Source organism: Bubalus bubalis, chromosome 16 (genome assembly GCF_019923935.1).
Source record: "Bubalus bubalis isolate 160015118507 breed Murrah chromosome 16, NDDB_SH_1, whole genome shotgun sequence".
Taxonomy (NCBI): Eukaryota; Metazoa; Chordata; class Mammalia; order Artiodactyla; family Bovidae; genus Bubalus; species Bubalus bubalis.
This window is the reverse complement of record NC_059172.1, coordinates 8,871,144-8,894,442: the sequence shown is the minus strand read 5'-3', so window position 1 is coordinate 8,894,442 and position 23,299 is coordinate 8,871,144. Positions and strand designations below refer to the sequence as shown.

Below are 23,299 nucleotides of genomic sequence, written 5' to 3'. Positions count from 1 at the left end.
ACCGTAACATCCCCTTTTCGTTAAGTTTTAACAGCTCCTTTGCACGTTCCTCTTGGCTTGGGGCATGAGCCAGTCAGAAAGGCTGGGGAGGTGCTGGATCTGGCGAGAGCCCAGCAGTGGGGGCCCCCCCCTGCCCCCAGAGGCTGGGGCTGAAGTGCCTGTGTCCCATCCACCCTCCCCTGCCGCAAACCCAACACCATGAGTCTGAGAGACTTTATTTGGCTTTATTTAGTAAAATGTTAAAATAAATAAATACAAATTGATCAGCTGCTCTGTATCCCCCCCACCCCCTCAAAACAAAACTCAAACAAACAAAAACAAAAACTTTGAAGCACAAAACTCCAAATACAAGTTCTACCAAGACTGAAATCACAAAGGGCTTGGACAAGAGACAGGTTGGGAGCTGGCTGGCACTTTTCTGCTCAGAGCTCACTGACCTCCGGCGGTCCTGCCTGACTGCAGCGTACCCTGGGCTGAGGACCCAGCAACGCCGGAGAGAGGGGCAGGGACCAGAGGCTGCTGTGGGGCTGGTGGAGTCCTCAGGGAACGAGAGCCTTTGCAAGCGGAGAGTGAAGAGAAGTTGTGAGCTCTGCTCTTCCTTTACAGGGGCTATTTTCAGGAGCTCCACTTGGGCTCTCCAAACAGGGAAACTCTCGGCTTCTTCCCCTGTGCTCTGCTGGGAGGGTCACCCTTCGCCTCCTGGAAAGGAGCTGACACTGGGGATGGCTGTAAGTCGGAGAGAGTGGGTCTCCTGTTTCCTGCCAAGGGTGCCCAGCTGAGGGGTGGGGGTGAGGTCCACGGTCTTCCTTTCTACATAGAGCAAGGTCACCTCCATCCAACAAAAGCCACCGAATCTGGAGAACCCAGGGAGTGGAAGACGTACCTGGGCCCCCATTCTTCCTCCTACCAAAAAGCCTTCTTCTCCTGGGGTAAAAGCCTCCTAAATTAAGCCCTTTGGATAAATGAGAAAGACTAAACCCTAAAAGGGAATGTAGGGAGGAAACCGTCATGAGTGTGCTGTGTGGGTCGTGGTTTGGGCTGAGAGCCCAAGAAGGCTCTGCTGGCCCCAGGAGTAGGTGGCAGAGATGGCTGGAGAGGCGGCTGCACACGCAGAGACTGCAATGAGCCAGAAACGCGGTCGCCCTCACGGGAGAGGCGCAGGGCGAGGAGCCGCGCCCCACTCACACGCCCTTTTGAGCCTGAGCCAAGAAGCCACAGGGACACTGGGCGCTGGGTGCGAGCCAGAGACCGCCATGGCCAGGGCACAGGCCTCACACAGGATAAGGCCCTGTACATGAGGGGCTGTGTCGAGGGGGGCCTCCCTGTCAGGCATGACCAGCAGGCTTGCCCCAAAAGGGCCCAGTAAGGAAGAATGAGCTCAGCAGAGGTGAGACAAGACCCAGCAGGCTCTGAAAGAAAAAGGGAGCTGCAGGCCACACTGGCAAGAACGTGAGCAGGGAAGATGACAGCAACATGACCTCACTGCCTCCAGGGCACGTCACCTTGGCCACGGGACTGACAAGAGGCCCCTGATCCAGCCCAAGCGGGCAGCTGGACCAGTCCCAGCCCCCGACCAGCGCTCCCCGGCCTCTGAAGCGGCTGCAAGCCGGCTGCCCTCAGAAGCGTCTGTCAGTGGAAGAAAAGCAGCAGAGAGGAAGAGGGAGGTGGGGCGGTCATGAAGGTGTGTCTCAGGTGGTCACAGGGATCCTCGAGTCTGGAGGGACAGGGAGGCTCTTCTCTTGGCAGGACAGTGGAGGAGGAGGACACTGGTGACTAGGGCCTTTTCTCTGCAGTGAGGGGTGCTTGGGACTTTGAATCCAGAATGCGGGTTTGGGGGCAGGGCTGCAGTTTTCCACCCGTCATCCTAGGTGACTAGCACAGCAGCTTACATCTGAACTGGAGAGGAATCCGTACCCCAACCCTCGGCAAGGTCAGAGTGTGAATGCTCACAGCAGCCTGCAAAATCCTGGTCAGTTAGTTCCTAGCCCAGCCACCCACCCCTGAATCCCCAGTGGCTCCTTTCTGAGCAAAGGCCTCTTCTTTCAAGAAGACAGGTATTAAGCGGCCACCTCCTATTTCTGGGCCCAGACAAGTCTGATGGGAGGGCTCCAAGACAGGGCGCACAGCCCATCTCTGGGCTCTGAAGCTCCGCCAACCATTCCTCCAACTAGTCCAGGCATCTCCCAAAGCTCCCTGACTAGACATAGCACCTTGGTTTTTGCATGAGCAAAGGGAGCGCCTTTCTTTCCCCCCTCAGGCAACCTTGCAGCCAGGCCCTGACTCTCAAGAGGCTGATGCAGCCCCCTCGTCATCCCCTCTTCTAACAAACATCCCAGGAAGAGAAACTGAAACTGTTGGTAGCGAAGAGACACGTTTTATGTGAAAAGGACTGCTCTGTGGCAGTCGCCTTCAGGGTCCATCTGTCTCTCCGGGCCTCACTAGGTGAGGGAGAGACGACTGGTCCCTTTCTGCCCCCTCCTAGACTCTGGCCCTTACTGGACACAGGGTGGGCTTGGGGGAGATGCTCTGGGAGTGACCGGGCACAGAGTCTCTGCTTCTCTCCTGAGGCCAGATGTGTGCCATGGGCAAAGGTCTCCAGCAGGAGGGCACACGTGACAAAAACTTATTTCCCACAAGGCAAACATGATAGAAATGGTCCAAGCCTTTCAGAACCCTGGTTTTCTCAAGAAGGCGACAGGCCAAGCCAAGGCAAGCACAGCATTCTAGCCAAAGGTCACCCAGGAAGCTTATGGGTGAGCAAAGTGGGGTAAGACTACCATCTCCAGTGCCTGGAGCCAGCAGGCAGAGAAAGTGGCTGGAGATACAGACCTCTCTTCAAAGGTGTGATGACACGAAGGCCGCCCAGGGACTCCCTCGTCTCAGAGAGACCCTGTCCCCTCAAGACATCTCACTCCCATGTCCTCTCTAAGCACCAAGGGCTGATGCAGCCAGCCTGCTCCCTGCACCCTTCAAAGCCAGGGTGTGTGGGCACCAATGAGCTTCACTGGCCACTTCCTTCAAAGCTGTCCCCCAGGCACTCGAAATGCTGGTGGCTGAAAGACCAAGAGCAGCACCAAAGGAAGGGATCTTATTTAGGCACCAGCCTTTTGCTCCAGCAAAACCCGAGGAGACAAGGAGCAGGGCCCTGACACCATCCACGCTCCATGTGGGCTCCAGAAACAGGAGCCCCACTCCCTGCACCAAGCAGGGAGGACAGTCTTTCCCGAGGAGGGGAGGATGGTGGGAGAGCGCTGCCCCTGCCTGTCAGGGCTGCAGCCTTCTGGAGGACAGAAATCACGGAGACTAGCCCACCAGTCTTGAGACACAAACACAGCAAAATGTCATCATGATCAGCAGGTTCTGTGCTAAAAAATTATAACTACACAGCATTTTCTCCAGTTCTGACACCTTTTTAATAGAAATCACTGTTTTTAGGAAACAAATAGCACTTTTGTAATTTTTTTTTTACAATGTTTCTTACCTTGATCTTAATTTAAGTAACACTAGGAAGACCTCAATATCTTTTATTTTCCTTTTTAATTAAAAAAAAAAAAATTGTTGTTGTTGTTTTTTTCCCCCAGATACAAAGATTTTTGCCCTTGCATAAAAAAACAGTGCCCCGAACGCTGACACAAGGACTGACACACTCACTGGACCTCACTGACACTATGATTCCTATTCTACCATGCAAGGTCTCGACTACCCTTAAGTGGACTGTCAGCCTGAAAAACAGCTTTTCTATTCCTTATTTTAGTTTTTGTTACCAAAAATGTAAAATAAACAACAAAATAAAACTTTCTTTTTTTAAAGAAAAAAGGAACAAAAACAAAAATTTTAAAAAAAAAAAAAAAAAAGAGAGAAAAGAAACATCTCCATTCGATTCACACACACCTGGCCGCGTGCTGCTTCGCTCAGGATCTTCTCTTCTTATAAATATAGAAAAGGGATGGAGCTTGTTTTCAAGTAAAACCACTGATCCACCATTTTTCCTTCCTCGACACACACACACACCCTTCTTCCCTGCCCCGGGCAAGGGCCACCTGAGGCCTGGTTCTGCTTGTTCTTGGAGAGGGAAGGTAACCGGCTCACCCATGGGGATGGCACCAATTTGCCAAAGCAGGGAAGGAAGCTGGGGAACGTGGGGGCGCCCACGGTCGGGGAGTGGGGTGCTCCGGAGAAGAACCAGGTGGCTGGTTCTTGGTGTCCGTCTCTCTGGGCACGGTGCCCTCTCCAGACACTATGAAATACTGCTTATTCGGTACACTGTTCCCACCCCGGCTCCCCCCCTCCCCGCCCCCACCCCTCCTCTGGGCACTGGGGTTGGTGAAATCTCCCTTTCCTCTTTTTGGTTTTATAGTAGTGAGAGTTTAGAAACAGAAAGCCCACGCACTCTTTGGACTTGTCTCTCCACCCAGACAGACGGCTCGGCAAAGAAGGGTCTGGAACCTGCTCTCCCTCCGCCCGGCCCTGCTTCCCCCCCGACCAAACAAAAACAAACCCATCGTGGCTGTGGAGGCTGCTGCAGGCACACACTGGTGTATAATAGAGAGAGTAAATATATTATTTCACTTGGCATGGTGCTGGCAAAGAACCTCCAGCTGGCACTATTTCATGTAACATGGTCCAATCTTTGCATGTACACACAGAATAAGAAGGATCAATTGGCAAACTCTGGTGCCACCTGGCACAAGCATCTTCTCTCTCTCTGGAACCAAAGAACCAAAAGAATTCTGTACTTTCCAGAAGAAATCCGGCTTGGCTTTGCTAGAGTCTTCAGTGTTTTGCTCTCCTTGCCGCCGGGATCTTGTGGCTTATCCTAGCGGGGCTCTGTTATTTAGTCTCTTCCCCCGGGTTACAGTTCGCTGTGCAGCTCTGGGAGGAGGAGGAGGGCGGGGAGGGGGCCGGCGTGGAGGTGCTGGCGTTGGCAGGGGGCGTGCAGTCCGGGCCATTGGAGAGGGCCCCCACAGTGGCCTCAGAGTCTACAGGTTTGGAGAGGTCGATGCCATGGATGAGGCGGATCAGCTGTTTTACCTTCTCCAGGGAGCTGTGCATCTCCTTCTGCCGGGCCAGGATGGTGTTCTTCATTTCCATGCATTTCTGCAGCCAATGAGAAGGGCAGTGGCACTGAGCCTCCGGCTGTCCTGACAGGCCCGGCAGCCCTCTCCAGACACAAGAATCCCTGTGGGCTAGGGTGCAGCCCTACACCTTGCTCTGCTCCACCTCGAGTGGGCGCTGCTACCCAAGGGAAGGAGGAGGCCCGAGAGGCGAGAGAGAGGCAGCGAGTGAGCGGCTTCAAAGCCCACTACTCAAAACTAGGACTTACAGCCAAACATGAATCACCGCTATAATACTGTAAAATGAAAGGCATTAAAGAAAAAGGCTCTCACAGCTGAGCTGAAGCTGCTTTCAGCAGGTCTGGGTATGCTTCTACCCTGCTAATATGCTGACATGCTCCGGACCGAGCTGAGCTTTCCAGGATAGACACAAGCCGGCGGTATCTGGATTCAGTTTAAGGGCCTACTGAAGACCACTGGGACAGTGTGAGCTCAGAGGCAGGGCCCTAAGGCGGGATATTCACTGATATTTAGGAGAGTCAAAGACTGCAGCCAAGAGAAGGCCTTCTGCTCGGTCATGGACAGGTAGCTTTTTGCTGTGTTGTATGAGGGCAGGAGGAGAAGGGGACGACAGAGGATGAGATGGCTGGATGGCATCACCGACTCAATGGACATGGGTTTGGGTGAACTCCGGGAGCTGGTGATGGACAGGGAGGCCTGGCATGCTGTGGTTCATGGGGTCGCAAAGAATTGGACACGACTGAGCGACTGAACTGAACTGAACTGATGAGGCCTCCCACACCTGCTGGCTTCTGTTCTAGGCAGGGAAGGTGATGTGAAACCTGCCAGCCACAATGGGCAGTACAATGAAGAAGGACAGCAAGACTGCCAACTGGCATCCACGAGGGCTGGGGCCACATCACTGCAACAAGGGGACCTACTCAGTGGAAAAGGGACCTACTTAGCGGAAAAGAAAGCCTGCTCCAGTCAGGAGGAGCCTCTGAATCCCTGTGGCAAACACAGCTCTCCTTCCCACCTAGTCAGCCAGGCTGGGCGGTGTTTACTTCCAGTACTCATCTCCAGAAAGCGCTCCTTCTCAAGCTGCGCAGGGGACCCTAGAGAGGCGATCAGCAGAGCATGGGAGAGGGGACAGGAGGGAAGGCCCTGCGGACGGGCCCACTAGCTAGCTAGAGCGACTGGGAAGAGTTACACATGGGGACCTGGTCTGTTCAGGCGGCTCCACACTCCTCCCAACACGCTCAGGAGCTCACTGGGGTGCTGGCTATGCTCCTGTAGCTGCTACTTGATCTCTTCAAGTAACAGAGAAAATCTGGAGACTGAAATCTCTCAGATCAAAGCCAAGAGGATGCTCTAGAGCCTGGCTAAGGCACCATGTACCAACTGTACCTGAGGACCAACCTCTAACTGGAGGCAAACTGCAACCGCCTAAGGTAGCAGTATCAGTATGCTGAAGGAATGCATCAACCCCTGAGAGCCACACGTCCTCTGATGTACATGTAAAGTGCTGCATCTCTGTACCTGTCACTGAAGGCATGAGGTTGACTTACACTTATAGAACTGCTGAGCTGTTTCACCTTCTGCTCTAGTTGTTCTCGTTCTTGTTTTAAATCTGAACTCCATTTAAGTAATTTCTGTTTCTCTTCTTCTTTTGCTGGGAAGAAATAAAAAAAAAAAAAGGAACTTAGTCCCATGTGCCATCAGTACACAGAACCTGGTCACCTGGACTTTCTGTTCTACATGTAAAAGGACGCTAAGAAAACTGTCAGTGGCTTGGGCCTGGCATTACATAAATAAGATCTCACTTCTCAGTGTTCCTCCCCCAAAAAGTACTACAACCAACTTTTTATTTCATTCAATAAAAGCTTTTCATGTGTAACTTTAAAATTCCCTTTGAAAACAAAACAAATACTGTCAGTACTTTTAAACAAAGGCAGGCTCACTCAAAAGGCAGTATGGATAATTTTTTACCTGCTTTGTAGGCGATATAGGAATGAACAATTGCTAAAGTTCCAGGCCATGGAATTGCTTCTTCCTTCTTCAGCATCTGAAAAGATTTTCAGAATTTTATCCTTGAGAAAGAAGTATAAGCACACATCCCCTATGTAACAACAAGCAACAGTGGCCGTCGCTATTGGCAGACACAATCCAGGAAGAAGGATTTATGGTGGCAGTATGGCAAAACCCATGGCTATAGTTTCTGGACGACGAAGTTCCAGTGTACCAGCATGAGAGAATAAAGGTCAATGGCAGGAAGAGCCAAGCCACCTGAGCCCGATCATAGGCACAGGTGGGGACGGGGCTGGGCGTTCCCAACTTTTCAGACCTGCTGCATGACCCTCAGCTGCGCCCTACGGCCAGAACCAGCAGCACACAAGCTGCACGTCTGCGTGACGGCAGCCCCACAGGCAGGTGCAGCCTTGACCTGACACAGGCTGCCGCTCTCAGTTTTAGCTTATACATCCCTCAAAGACAGCCTGATCAAGGAAATTAAATATCAACCCCAAACACTGAAGTATAATCTAGACCCCATGAAGAAAATTATCAGAGGGTCACAAAGCAGCATCAGTACGAGGACTATCTCTATACATCACGGAGACAGTAAGGACGGAGACTAAAGATGTAAAGGGGGAGACCAGAAGTCTCTCAAATCAGGATTCCAAAAAATTGACCAGGGCTCCTAAAGCTTGCTGAGTACTGGGCTTCTTTATTTACTATTTATATGCTTGCCTAGTTTCAAAAAGGTCTCAGGACAGCTTGTCATCAAAACATAAAGACATACATGAATCATTGAGAAAAAAAATCAGAAACTAAACAGAAAGGGGAGGGAAGGAGCACTGTTTCTCTTCTTTCAAGTGCATTAAATATTAAGACAGTACTTTATAGTTAGTGCTCTGATCCTGATGAGAACACAGGTTAAAAGTAAAACTGTTCTTATTTGAACTAAATGATCAATTTCACATTCTCCTTTAAGGATTTTATTTCCAGAGTTTCAACCATATGCTGAGTTTGGACCATTTTTAGAGAATGAGGCAGACAGTACTGTGGAGTTTTAAGGGTAACGGTAATAAAAAGATACGCCATTTCAAATAGAGAGAAGCCGTTAGGGTCTCTCCACTTTACATGAGTCACTGCCCCATGAACTGAGGACCTCTGAGAGGACGGAGCTATGCAGGTGAGGGCTGTCCTGTGGGTATGGCCGACGTGGCTGGAGAGCTACCGGAGCAGGAAGAAACTGAGCCGTTCCCCCAGATGAGAGGGGAGGGGGGTCTTTCTCCTCCTCTGTCCCTCGTCCTCTCTGACCCACCCCACATTACCTGGTCCTGACATCTGGGACAGATCCACATGCCCTTGGGAATCGTTTTCAGAGGAGGGTCTAAGCAGTCCAGATGATATACACGGGAACATGTGTCGCACATCAGCAACTGGCCACTTTTTCTGCAAACACTGCAAAAATCCTCATGGATATCACCCTATGACATTGTGAGGAAAGGTAAAGAAAGGACAAAAAGGTAAAAGCTGAATGTTAACATGCACATTCTGAATACACATAATAAATGTTTTAGGACAATCAGCTGTGCCCCTCCAACTCATTACGAGAGTGCTGAGGAAAAGCAGGAATTACCAATGGTGCAAGCTCCCGACCTGGTCCACAAAGCTGGGGCTCTCCAGGTGGGGCCGGTACTCTTAAGAGTTTACAGGAGACTGTAACTCTGCAGTCACCCAGGCCAAAATGAGCTTTAGAGGTGACAGCTCAGCATTTATGTTTTAGTACAGTCCAACCCACAAATCATAAAGTTGAAAGACCTTGAAATCCATTCATCAAAGTGTTCCACAATACGATACCAAAAATACCCATTACCTATCGTTTTTTAGAGGAGTTTAGAAAAATTGGAAAAGACAGACAGACAAGAAATGGAAGCTTTTGTTAAACACTTTGCTTGTTCTGGGAGAAAAACTATAGTCAAAATTCACATGGGAAAGGATTAAGTTGGAGCATATTAAACTCCTATGAGCGTTCTAACGTGAAGAATTAAAACAGCCAAGCACCTGACAGTGTTCTCTTAAAGCCAGTACTTGGCATCTGCTGTGCAATGGCCCCTTCTATTCCGGGAGGCTTTACTCCTCCTGTAAGATGCTTCCCCAGATGGAAGAAGAAGAGCAGCCTCAGCGTGCTCTGCTAGTCCCCCCTCCCCTCAACAGGGGCAGTTCTGGTACTCAGGTGAGTCTGCGGGAGCCCTCACGACAAAAGGCACCATCAGGAAAAAGCAGATCTATTTAAAATTTGGAGGGAACACATTTTTTAAAAAATGAGGTATTAAAAAGGTGGTTTCCAGCGAGTCAATCCCTGGCCCGTTCTCTGAACAGGATTAATGCTGCTGCTAAGGACACCAGGGAAGAGAAGACTGAGGGGTCGTGCCAGAGGTTAGCTAAGAAGGCAGTGCCACAACTTGGGGCAGACTCCTTTTCACTTCCAGTGTGTTGTTTTAGAATTCCAGGCTATTCTGCCAGAAGGTCTAATAGAGAAACTTTGCACAGGAAGCAAAGACAGACACAGCAATGCTCAGTTCTTCCTTTCTATGATATAACCTTTCAGCCACCACTGCAGAAAGTGAAAGTGAAAGTCACTCAGTCGTGTCTGACTCTCTGTGACCCCATGCACTATAGACTCCGTGGAATTCTCCAGGCCAGAATACTGGAGTGAGTGGTCTTTCCCTTCTCCAGGCTATCTTCAGGAATGTCATCTTCTCAGACCTACAATTTCTCTCCAAAGGAAAGGAAAGGAGACTATGTGGCAGTATCTACATATTTAGGGTATCTGGTGAACTGGCTGCAAAAAGTTGTAAGATATATCAAAGTGTGGATGGATGCTAATCTTTTTTAGTAAAACAATGTTACCTTTGGACAATAAAAAAAAAAAGATACTTAGTACATGTGCAAAAATACTGCAGGAGAATGCAGCATAACAGTTTAACTTCAAAGCCACTGAAAGACATGAAGGTTTCTCTCCTAGATTAACTGTGACTTTCTTCGTTTGTTCTTAAGATCAGGCTGAGGGGCGTGCTCCTCTAGACAGATCATCTTTCTTAAGCCACATGCTTTAAGTCTGTGACTTTAAGGAGTTTAGAAAAATTTTAAGGTTTCTGAAACTCTTTTTACATGAACCACAGGTAAAATTATCAGTGATGAAGTAAATGAGACAAACTGGATATCTTATCCCAAATACCTGTCTTATTTTTTGGGTAGAGTTCTTGTTCACCTCCCTTTGCTACTGAGTAAGGAGACCATCAGGAAGTGGAAGGTGGAGAGCACATAAAATAAAGGTTAAATAATTTCTTTCAAGTTCCTAAAGGAAAAAAAACTCTTAGCTTATTTACATATCCCATAGCAGCAGTTCATAATCTTTTCAGTGTGAGGACCCCTTGGTAACTTTAAGAATTACTAAGCGCTTTTGTCTACCTCAAAGTGCTCTTGTTTACTTCAAAGTGCTTTTGTTTATGTGAGTTCTACCTATTGCTATTTTTGTACTAAAACTTTTAAAGCTTTTTTATTTTGAAATAATAACAGAATCACAGAAAGTTACAAAAATCACGTACTGAAAAATGTTAAAACCCAAGAACAAGCAGGCACACCTTTGGTTAGCTCTCAGTGATGACATCATCACTGATCACGTAGTATGTGGAAAACATCCCTGTCCTACGCGTGGGAGAATGAGAATGAAGATGGTGAAGAACATTTTAGTGCTATCATGAAAACATTTCTGATTTTATGTTTTGATTGATACTATGTTTGAAAATACGTATTTTGAACCCCTGAAAGAGTCTCAGGGACATGCAGACCACACATTGAGAACTACTGTGCATCAAAATGGAATATAAAATGCCAGGATATGTATTTCATCCACACAGAATTGGTTCTTTGCTTAAAGAGAGCAGAGGAAGTCCCCCAGAGGGGCTGCCCCAGGTCCAAAAGCTTATTAGGCTTCGGTGACTGACCAAATTACTACCGTAAACCAAACAGCTCTGCTAGGAGCTGAGGGGTGTATGTTTGTGGGAAACACCCTGGCTATATCAATCACAACTTCATCATTTGCTAAAAGAATTTTCAACCATGTCAATGTATCTTTTTTTCTCATGAAAACGATGACAGTGGCACCAGGTATATCCTGAAGATTAGAGACCGGCTGGGTCTTACATCACTCGCTCCTTCTGGATGATTATTGATCCCCAGGAAAGGCTTGCCTCTCGACTGTGATTGTTTAATTAACATTGTTGGGGTTTATGCTACCTGGAGGCAAACACATATAGAGCCCTGTGTGCTGATTTTAATCACTGCCACTGTTGGGACACTGAAAAAGTAGAAGTCAATTATCTTTAAAGAAAATCCATTCCACTAGGGTTTTTATTTATTTGGTTTCTTTGGGTCTTAGTTGGGGCCTGTAGGATCTAGTTCCCTGACCAGGGCTTGAACTCGGGCCCCCTGCAATGGGGAGCATGGAGTCTTAGCCACTGCACCACCAGGGAAGTCCCATCCATTCCGCTAGGTGTAACCTAGAAGGTTCTCAAAATATTTAGTGGTTTTAGAAAACCTTTATTTCACCTTTAGTTTCCTGGAAAGAACAAAGTTTGCATTTTAAGATGAAACCTGGCAGAAGCTTTTCAGTTTGTGATTTGATCTGAATGGATCCTTTGGGTTCAATCAAATAAAATCATAAACCCTCTAAGTCAAAAGTCATAAGAATAGCGTTCTTTAGCAATGATAACTCAAGTGCAGATCCACAATCACCTGTTCGCCACCATTCGTGCGTCACCTTGCGAAGGACCCCTACCAAGAGGCTGTGAGCTGGCAATACCTTGGCAACGCTTCAACTGAGGAAAATGGAGACAATCTTTGGGGCCAACAAACAAGGTTTTTGACAGCGTCCTGGTACTCGTTAACAGGACAGGCAGCAAATTTGTGTCAACCACTAATGCCAAAAGCCAATGCTGAATCTTGAGAGCAAGTCTAGGCCTGTAGCCTTGGCTATGTCCAAGGAAGGAAACCTGCCCGAGAAGACGACTCTTCCATGACCCTGGTCCTCCAAAGACAGCACTTACTTTTCTGCTTCTGGAACTGTAACTCATGCTATGTATACGGTATTCTTTTGCTCTTTGGAGAGGAGCAGACCACTAATAGAGGAGGGCATGGCAACCCACTCCAGTATTCTTGCCTGGAGAATCCCATGGACAGAGGAGTCTGGTAGGCTACAGTCCATAGGGTCGTAGAGTCAGACATGACTGAAATGACTTTGCATGCATGCATGCAGATCATTAATAAGTACAAAAAGAAACTTCAAGCTGAAAGGACATTTAACCTGAAGATGTAGCTTCAGGTAAAGACAAGCTCTGTAATCCACAAAAGAAATGGGACATGTACAAGGTTAACTCCTTGGTCTCTCTTCTCAAACCTGCTCTTGTCATTCCAGTAAACGGCAGCGTCATCCTTTCAGTTGTTTAGGCTAAAATCTTTGGCTATTCTCTTTTTTCTTACATCCCCTTATTTAATTCTGCTCATTCTTCAAAACAGACACAGACCCTATCAGTTTTCTCCACCTCTGCTTCTGCCACTCTACTGGGCCAAGCCATCGTCAGCTCCTGCCAGGACGCCTGCAACGGCCTCCTACCTGGTCTCTCTGTGCTTCCACCCTGTCCTCCTCAGTCTCCTATAGAATCCAAGTAAATTCTGCAAACGCCTTAAAAATAATAAATTCAGGCAAGCACCATCAAAAATCACTGAGTAAGACTGCTGGTCAAGGCTATGTTTTTTCCAGTGGTCAGGTATGGATGTGAGAGTTGGACTATAAAGAAAGCTGATTGCCAAAGAATGCATGCTTTTGAACTGTGGTGTTGGAGAAGACTCTTGAGAGTCCCTTGGACTGCAAGGAGATCCAACTGGTCCATCCTAAAGGAGATCAGTCCTGGGTGTTCATTGGAAGGACTGATGCTGAAGCTGAAACTCCAATACTTTGGCCACCTGATGCGAAGAGCTGACTCATGTGAAAAAACCCTGACGCTGGGAAAGATTGAAGGCAGGAGGAGAAGGGGATGACAGAGGATGAGATGGTTGGATGGCATCACCGACTCGATGGACATGAGTTTGGGTAAACTCCGGGAGTTGGTGATAGACAGGGAGGCCTGGCATGCTGCAGTTCATGGGGTTGCAAAGAGTCAGACACGACTGAACAACTGAACTGAACTGAAGACTGCTGGGGTATTTTTACAGACTCAAAGCTATCTGCACCTAAGGAAACAGGCACCTTTACAAGTAGAGACATCTGATGGAGTCTACCTTAGAGATGAAAGCTAACATCAACAACGAGATGGATGGACAACACATGCCCCTTGAGATGCACCGAGAAGGGCTCATCATCATGTATTTAGTGCGCCTACAAAAATGCACACCCTGAATCTATTCTTGAGGAAACAATCAGATCATCCAAATGGAGGGACACTCTACAGCAAGCACGTGGCTTATCTTTTAAAAAACGGTAACGTCATGAAAGACAAAGACAGGCTGAAAAACGGTTCCAGAGTAAGGAGACTAAAGACAAAGCACCATAAAAATTAATGTCAAAAGTGATCTTGGATTGGATCCTGGAACAGAAGAAAACAAAGTGCCACTAAGGCATTTACTGAGACAACTGGAGAAATCTGAAGATAGGCTGTATATGTATCATAATAATAATGCTTTATCATATTAAAGTTCCTCAAAAGTTTATTGTGGCTATGTCAGAGAATATCTTTGGTTTTAGGAGATATACACTGAAGTGTTTCGGGTAAAGCTTCATGATGTTTCCAACTTTTTAACTAGATCGGCAAAACAAGTGTGTGCGGAGGGGTGGGGAACAGCAAACGTGGCAAGATTGTGCCAGTTGGTGAATGTAGGTGAAGGGCAGACATTTGTTCTCTGTGTTGTTAGTGAAGCTTTTCGGTAGGTTTGAAATTTTTTCAAAATAAAAAGTGAAAAGTAATGCCACTCTTCTACCTAAAACCCTCTGGCATCCCCCATCTCATTCAGAGTTAAAGCTACAAGACCCTGCAAGACGGGCCCAGCCCTCTGAAGTCTCTTCTCCCACACGCTCTCTCACGTGCTCGCCAAGAGCCTCTCTGTGCCACGCGCACTTCCTCCTGTGAGCAGGGCTTCTGCTCTGCTGTCCCCTCGGCGTGGAATGCCTCCCCACAGATGTTCCCACCTACTCCATTCCCATCCGAGGACTCTCTCTCACCGCTCTCCATAAAACAGGACCTCCTGCCGTAACTCTGATTTTGTGCCTCTTTTCCTCATTGCACGTTTCATTACCTGACATTTAAATGTTCATTTGCTTAGCCCCTGCCTCTGGCCTTGCAATGTGAGTTCCCTGAGGGCAGGGATTGGTTGTGTTCCCTGTTCTGTCCCCAGCCTCAAGAGCAGCACCTGCTCAGCAGAGGGTGTGCAGTATCTGTTAGGTGAAGGGGAGGGGGGCACAGTTCACACGCCTGCAGCCTCAGGGGCAGGCTGATGCTTTCTCAGGAACCTGTTTCTGATCAATTCTGCTGAATAAAGTTGCTCGAAGGCAAAGTTTTCCACGTCTTAAATTCTACTTGAAGCAAGCAACAAGGACTGCTGGGGGAAATGTGCACCTTTGTCCATTATCCCCACGCCCCAAAACTGATGACAAGACGGCTGCACACCTCTCAGTTATAGGAGCTGACTTCCCCACCCCATCCCTCTTCCTGAGAACTCCTTCACAGTGGATAAAATCCAGACTGAGAGCCCTGACTGAGCTTCCTGATGTGGTATTTAACATGATTCTCAAGTTCATGGCAGGACCTGGGGCCCTAGCAGAAAGCTGCCTTACATGGCACATAGTGTCCTTGAGGGATGACTGCTATTTCAGGATTAGTCAGGAGATGCAGCTGATAAGGAGACAACATATGATAACGGTTTCCCCGATTTCAGGTCTGAGAAAGAGAGTGAGCTTTTCCCAAGTTACTTACGTCTGTGGAGGTGGGGCTGGGCAGGGACACAGGCTGAACAGATGCAGGGAAAGTGAATGTGGTCTCTGTCTTTTCATTTTCAGGGGAGTCAGGATGACTGGATGGGGGGGATGTTGGGGTAAGGGCTCCAAACCCCAGCACTGCATTGTATTTTGGAGGACGACCTATATACCGAGAGAAGGGAACAAAAGGGGAAAAAGGGGGAGGGAAAGAAAGGGGGAAAAATGATCTTACATACCTTTGGCCAGTGTTCCTCATTGGCTAGCATGGAAAAGGAAGTGAGGTAGCAGACAGAAAGTTAATACAACAGTCCCAAAGAGAGGAAGAGAAGCAAAGACTTAAATGTCATTAGAAACAAATGCATGAGTCTCAAAGGGAGGATAAGAGAGCCTCAGAGAATGGCAGGAGATTCTGGGTCATATGTTAAAGGTCTTCGTCTTGGGCAGATTAAGAGACACTCCTCAACTATTACAATCTGAGATTTCTAATGGGAAAACAAGATATCAAAGCTCAATGGGAGTCAAGGCCAGGGATAAGTATTTATTTTCCCGTGTCTTTTGCATGTTGTTCCCTAAGGTTTTTCTGCAATCGCTATTCATATAATAATATTAATGATTCTCAGTTCCCAGAGATATTCTCAAGGACTTCTGATTGTCCTTTTCTCTCCTATACACATTTTAGTCGCTTCGCTTTATGAGGGTGGAGAAAGGCAAAGGGAAGAGGCAAAATTCAAGTTAACTACTCTGCCCCTTGCTGGCAGAGCTAGTAAGACATATGTTCTGGGAGCAGCTGAAACCTAAGAGCTAAAAAGATGTTGTGGGCCTAACAACGACTTAAGTATGCCTGGATTCAGATACCCTCCCCAGCTGATCAAGGAGTGCTCCCTGCTTCCATCACAAACATTCCAGTGAACTACCTGCCCTGGCGTCTCAAGGAAGGCCCTGTCGTCAGTAACACTGCTAACTGAGAGAGCTGGTCTGAGCAGGAGCATGTTGCATCAAACTTCATGGCTACAGAGAATCTACAAATGAGTCCTGATGGATGTGAGAAGTCCAGGCCAACCCCTCTTGCCTTATGATATATCAAGTCAGGGTCTTTGTCTTCCAGGGGCCAAGGTCATAGCTTCTAAGATGTCAAGTGATCAAAAGTGTACACCCAGCGTACCACAGGCAAAAAAAACAACAACAACAACAGGTACACAACTGCCTACGAGCACCGGTGAACGGTATATGGGATCATGACTTTGCCAACAGTTATTATTTATATTAGAATTATGCACAAGAGTCATGATTCTGTCAGATATTCCACAAACATTACCTATCTGTGTTAAACTGGCACTGTCTGCCGTACAGAGACAGACCATACTGGTTTGTCTTTTCGAAGGTATTTAGTGCTGCTAGAAGGGAAAGTGGAAGATGAATGCTCTTTGTTTACCCACAGAAAGCACGTCCTAGGCATTGTGAATGCAGGCCTTCATCCTCTGACCTTGGCAAGAGATGCCAAGGTCTTTCTGGCTCATTTAACCCCTATCCTCTTAGCGGATACTGCCCACTGGCAGGCCAATTAACTGCAGCTTCTGGCTGGGGGCTCCTCTCTGAGAATTATGTCAGAGGTCACTAAAAATTGCCAAAAACAAAACAAAACTACAGAAAATAACCCATGACACTGCAGCCTAGGGATCAATATGAAGCAAGCCCAGTGACTGCAAGACTCCCATTTAAGCGTGTTTTGGCTTCCAGAAGGAGGAGGGACTGATGAAGCACTGGAACGGGTCACTAAGGTGGGTGTGCTATCTCTGTGAGGGGAAGAGGTGGGAATGGCATAGTCGGAGCCCTGCCTAAGGCAGACAAAGGGTCGAGGTGACCGCCTAAGCTTCCAGCAGCCCTGAGACAGTGTGCACGCACACAAATCAGTACAATACTCCACTCACTCTGCAACCTTTCTGGCCTAGAACTGTAATTCAGGGCCGCATTATCATGTGGAGAAAGGGACCTTGGGCTGTATTACTGACATCAAAGAACAATTTCAGAGCCCTGCTTATGAGCTCAAACTCTGAGCCATTAAGACCTTTTTAGGCCTACTTGTGGTGAGAGTGGAGACTGCCCTGGGGGGACAATTGGGGGGTGGAGCTCTTTGGGAATGTCTGCTCTGGGGAGCCTGTTTTGACAGTGATCTTTTCTTCCTTAGTTGGAGATGCTCTCTTCTCTCATACATTCTAAATTCTCAGTGTGGCTACCCATCTCCTTCCTAGGAAGCCTGCAGCTCACAAACGCTTAAGAGTGATGCTCTGTCCTCACTGCGTCAGGACCATTCAGACACTACTAAGAACACCTTGGCAACAGCAGCGTTCTGTTTGGCTCAATGATGCTAAAATGCTTCTTCTTACGGGGTGTTCTGCTCACTGTGCTATTCATCAACAGCCTGGTGGGCCTGGGGCAGAAAAGCTGCATTAAGCCATTCCCCTGAGCCAGCTCTGCCAGAACCCCAGGAAGGCAGCTTTGATCCAGCATACAGACCTCTAATGAGAAATCTCACTCTCTTTTCCCCCCATTCTCAGAGAACAGCAACAAGACTGTTTTCAAGGGGGACAGGAATTAAGACAGGCTCCAGGACAATGGGAGGAGGGAGGGGAAGGAAACACAACACAGAAAGCAAAAGCAACAGCAAGGGAGAGACACAGAAAGGTACTCACCTCTCTTCCGGGTCCCAGGATGCATTGTACTGTTCAGGTAGGTGACTGCACTCTTCTTACGCTTTGGGGAATGAAGACGGAGAGGTGACTGGCTGAACGGCATGGTTATTACTAACACTGGTACAAGCTAAAGACCAGGCACTGCAGGCCCGCCAACCTGCCAACTAGTTAGTGCCGGTCACCCCAAGGTGTGGGGTTATTATGTGTACTTGGCTCTAAGAGAACACTCCAGAGAAACCTGTCTCTGCTTCAGGAGACAGTCATACTCAAATGACAGGATGAGTTAAAATTTTAAGGTAGGTCTGTAGCTACTTGAACTTCGGGAAGAAATTAAGGGGAAAAACAGTGAGAAAAATGAAAAAATGGGATAGGCCAGAGAAAAAATCCCCCATTTTACAAAGCTGGCCAAGTACAATCTGGGTACTGCTCTTAAGCAGGTTTTCGGAGGGGAGGCACTGAATGAGTTGTGACTAAAACTGAACACGTGCAGAAGGGCCGAGTGCTGCCAAGAGTACCTCCGGCTCAAAGACCGCACCACTGTACACCGGGTTCGCTGTCGTTCTTCGTTTCCGCTCTTGCCTCTTGCTTTGGATTTCTTTGGAAAGCAAAAGGTTTGGATTAGAAGAGGGGCACGGAGAACCCCGCCAAGCTCACCTTCCCTGTCTACCTACTGGCTTTCCCACGACAAGTTAGGGAAGGAGAGCAGGTCTCTTGGTTACACTGCAGCCTCAGCCAAGGCTAGCACGCGGCTGGGAGCAAGCACGCAGGACCGTTTCCTCTTGCCTCTTGGAGGGCAAGGCCGTGCTGTCCTGCAGGGTGGCTCTCTGTGGACTGAGAGCTTAACAGTAGACCACACCTCTCAACAAGCTGTCCTGATCTATTTTTAGGTCACTCTAATACAGGTGTGGGTGACCTTTATCCACAGACCTAGACCGAGTAATCATAGTTTACCACTTTTGAATTAAATAACTAAGAGAGGCACAGCTCTGCAACTATTCCTAAGATTCTGATAATCAAAAGTGACTGAGAAATTCCAAGACTTGTCAGAGGGCCATTTGCTACTTTGCGCTGCCAGGAAAAAAAAAAAGTTTCTCTAAGTGAACAGCAGTCCCCTTAATTCAGGCAAGTAGGGAATTTCCCCAGGACAATAGTGTGGATAAATAAAGACAGGAGAGAAGCTGAACATTAGCTAGAAGGAAGGTAAGTTTACTCCAAAAAAAAGTCCACACTGGTTGAATCACACTCTGTGTTCCAATTTTCAAGTCTAACAATAAATAGAACACCATTTTTGAGAACAAAGCTCTAGGCCAGAAGCAAGGCAGCATCATGAATGTCTTCTCTTACCTTCTAGATGGTCATGTGTTACCAACCCTAGAGACACCATGAAGGCAAGTTTCTGTGCCAGAGAAACAAAAGAAGAATATACTTCAGTTTGGGTTCTCACAAAGCCAACTGCATGTTCCCAGTTAGACTCCTAGGGAAAGCCACCCAATGGCTGGTGGCAGGAAGAAAGCCAGGTTCAGATGAGCAAGGAGCAGGCACCCTCTACTCTGAGAAGCTATGAAGCTGCCCAGGAAGCTTTCTGATCTTACAGGAATCAAAAGAGAAGGACTGGGGCCTGCATCTTCTACTTTCTCAAAGGCAGAAATCAGAATCTTGAAAGACCTAAGTTTTCCCAGAAAAATTCTCTAAGAGAAAAGAGGACTCCACACTGAAAAAAAAAAAAAAAAACACCACACAGAGTGTTCCAAAGAGCCTCCCATACAACAAGCTCCAAATTCTAAGAACTTCGTTTGTGATACCAGGTCAAGAGTTGTTGTATTTTTACTACCACTGACTGGACAATGAACATTCAGTTCAATTTTCAGGACAATGAAAACTCAAAGCTAAGAGTTTTAGGAATGCTAGCGGGTGGTTCTGCTTAATACTGTGCCTTTCCAGTCAACCATGGACCTATAAATTATAGAGTCATTTCTCTCTGACCACCACTCTCAGCGCTCCATCAGAAGCTAGACTGATGAGAACACTGGACTCCAAGGCTGGAATGTTCATTGCTTAAACATCGAGTGAGCAACAGATTGATTACTATTTTGCTGTTTGGTTGGATGTGGGTCTGGAAAGTATGTCTTCCTTTTCTGCTATAGCACTGCATGCGGCTGCTAAATATGCCAAATGATACACCATCAATTTCTCTAACTGATGAATAAGGAAACAGCATTAGTTCACACTCCTGCAGAATTATGTATACCACAATTTGGCCTTTGAAAATCCAGACATTTTACTCTCAACATTAAGCATCATGATATTTTGGCCTGAACTGACAGGTTCAGGCTACTCAAGTTACTGCGTGTTTTATAAAGATAATCTTGAACAAGCCACTTGAGAAAACAGAAATGTCCTTTACTGGTATTCTCAGCATCCTGAAGAAATGTAATTATTTTATTTCTTATTTCAAAAGCAGGTGGGCACTTGTCCTCCCAACAGCCCGAGTGCTTCAGTAAGGAAAAGCCTTGGACTTGCTGCCCATTCTCTACACTGTATACACTTTGCAGCTGCCAATTAACCGCATTCCTAATTTTCACTTATTCCTTCAAAACTTAAGATCACAAGACTGTCTCCCAACTGTTCTGTGTTAATAAAGCAGTGTGTGAACTGACATTCTGATGCACCTTCTTTTAATCAAGTAACGGCACCCTTCTTGGCCACTCACATCCAACTCATCTTTGCCAGTCTAGATCAAGCTCATAAAAGAATTACTACATGGGGAAACAATCTCTTCCACAAAACTGATTTTTAGTGATAAATAGAATAAAAAGTCAAGAACTCTGGCCTCATCTATGTATCACATGTATACCAATAACGAATTTATCCTCTTTATGGCCGTGATTCTGTCCAATTAGAAATACCTGTTATAACACAAGGGTACCTGCATGTCTACACGGTGCTACTGACATAAGACATCCTTCAGTTTGTTTTGATAATGGAATTTTGCTAATAATCTGCTCTCTTTTTCACCCTCCAAGCCTAATACTTGACACTAATTTTGCAGATGATTTTGTAAGTTTCTCAGCAACATGCATGACTAGTACTTCTTTTTGGTTCAAGTTTCAGTCTCTTCTTTAAAAAGCAAATTAAAAATTAATTCATTTCATATCATAAAGAATTATAATTTCTACTTGTTGTAGAAAAACCTGAACTGGCTTAATAAATCATTGCTCTAAAAAATGACATGAAGCTTTGATGGCTTCATGCCACTATCTGACATGGTTTCATTACAAAGAATGCACTGAGGACAGAAGGGAATGGATCTGGTCGAATAAAATCCAACTATCAGATATTCATCATCATATTACCTGTCCATATTTTTCTTTTAGAGCTGCTTGTACAAAAGTATCAAGTATAATATTCTATTGTCTAAGGACACACAAATTCACAATCTGTGTTTGTATCAGAGTTTTGTTTGCTATTTAAGTTTATAAGTCTATATTAAGTTGCAGTACAGATGTTACTGTTTTCATCCCTACTTTTGTGCTTCAGTGATATACTTTCGAGCTACTGATTCATCTGGGATTTGGGGATCTAATGCAATACAACAGTAATAACAAAAATGCACATGCAACAAGTGTAATCAATAACATGGATAGACATTAACTGAGTGAACCAGACCCCTTATAGATGCTGGCTGAGACAAACAAAACAGAATGATCATTAGGAATGCCGGGGGGTACCTGGGAAATAGTCATGCATCACACAATTCAAATCTGTGACACAGCTATGGAATCTCTGTTTGCCAGCTCGTGAACCCTAAGGCCACACTCTTAATCTGTCCCAGGCCAACCTGATTTGGCAATAACATCACTGAAGAGTGAGAAAGCACAAGAAAAGCAAATCAAGTGGTTCAGAAAGCAAGGGTCCCCCCTGATGTATGAGAGTAAAGTCACATCTCAGAGACTGAGCCATGCCTGGGAGGGCTGGGCCTACCTGAGGGTTCTCCTCCCGTTTTGGTTTGGGTGCAGCAGGCGGGGTGACGGTGCGGCTCTCCGTTTGTTTCTCATCTGCTTCTGTGTGGGATTTAACCGTCTAGAAGAGGAAAATTAAATCAAACTTCAGAATTCACTTTTTATTAAGAGAATAAAAGCAAACATACTTTGTTGCCAACAAGAAAGAAAAGAACATACTCAAACTGGAAACATTAATAAAGGAGGTAATATGGACTTCAGGTTAGAAGGGGAGGGACTTCCCTGGTGGTCCAGAGGTTAAGACTCTGTGCTCCCAATGGAGGGGGCCTGGGTTTGATCCCTGGTCAGGGAACTAGATCCCACATGCTGCAACTAAGACCCGGAGCAGCCAAATAAAAAAATTACAATAGTCTATTTCTATGTACTTTAGGATGCAGGAGTAGTTTTCCAGAAATAAGTCCATTCTTGTTACATATAGGGCAAGCTCTGGTTCACAGTGCACTTAAGATCTGAATGATGTTAAAAAAAAAAAAGTCTTACATACACACTTTTCTATTTCAGAAGAATTCCAATCACAGCCTTAAGAGAGGCTGCAGAACTCTGCTTACTCGGGACACTTAAAATCTGCCTGTATCATCCATTAGAGGAGAGATGCAGTTGCCAAGGAAAGACTATCTTGTAAAAGGCTGACATCCTGATTGTAGCCAACCTCGCCTTCCAGGTGCATCCATTCAAATGAAACACCACCAGTAGCCTTACCATCTTCAGACACAAGAGGAAGCTAGCAAATTGGTAGACTGGGGGCTGGGTTGGCCTTTCTATTCTCATCATGACCCAAAGGCTAATTCATGTTATGAAATCCTCTGTAAATACTGAAATGATATTAGAAGAGTGGATACAAAACTATAAACACAAACCTAATTTACTTTTTCAAAATTAAAAACAATGAAGATGCAAATGGTCTTTTTGTATGGCAACAAGTAATTAAATAAAAGTGAAACTGTCTGATTATTGATGAGAAGGAGCCAAATGAAAGCCAAATGTAGAAAGAAGGTTCTAAAAGCAGGATATCAAAAGGTCTCAGAAATCATTATGTTGTGAAATATTTTACTAGACCTGAAAAACAAACATAATAACAAAGACTTTCACTTTATTTCCTGGCCACTTCCATTATTTTCCTTCTGCTTCTCACATTATTGCTTTAGGAAAGTTTAAGTATCTGCCTTATCAGTACTGTGGCAACCACTAGGGGCATAAATGCTACTTTGCATTTTTTTTTTTTCTTTTTCATCACGGTAATATTTCCACCTCTGGACTATACAGAAGCCACTTGAGAGCAGGATTGTTCTACACTTTAGCATCCCTTTGCACCCAGCACAGGGCCTCACCATAGAGGAGGCATGCTGTAAAGAGGTGCTGATCTTCTGAGTGGGGAGTAGAAATTACCAGAAGAATCGCTTGCCCTCCTCTCTCACACACTTTTTTTTTTGTTTTAACCAAAAAGGACACACTTCCCCCATAAAACAAACCAACAAACACACCTACAAAGGAACACAATGG

General features: G+C 46.4%; 1 protein-coding gene across 23 annotated transcripts in view; it reads right to left on the bottom strand.

Moving 5' to 3' along the window:
• Positions 1-3,389: 3,389 nt before the first annotated feature.
• PHF21A (PHD finger protein 21A) overlaps positions 3,390-23,299 on the bottom strand; it is a 191,729-nt gene continuing 171,819 nt past the window's right edge. For 19 of the 23 annotated variants that reach the window (XM_044929214.1, XM_025266149.2, XM_044929213.1 and 16 more), the window contains 9 exons: positions 21,762-21,860; positions 19,125-19,176; positions 18,296-18,375; positions 17,781-17,841; positions 15,089-15,252; positions 8,390-8,545; positions 7,044-7,119; positions 6,623-6,726; positions 3,390-5,097 (listed from right to left, as the gene is read on the bottom strand). In XM_044929214.1, coding sequence (XP_044785149.1) covers positions 4,831-5,097; positions 6,623-6,726; positions 7,044-7,119; positions 8,390-8,545; positions 15,089-15,252; positions 17,781-17,841; positions 18,296-18,375; positions 19,125-19,176; positions 21,762-21,860 — 1,059 coding nt within the window. In that variant the 3' untranslated portion in view covers positions 3,390-4,830. Of the gene's footprint in view, positions 5,098-6,622; positions 6,727-7,043; positions 7,120-8,389; positions 8,546-15,088; positions 15,253-15,326; positions 15,350-17,780; positions 17,842-18,295; positions 18,376-19,124; positions 19,177-21,761; positions 21,861-23,299 lie in introns of all 23 variants that reach the window. The other 4 variants (XM_044929220.1, XM_044929217.1, XM_044929218.1 and 1 more) reach the window with 1 other exon arrangement.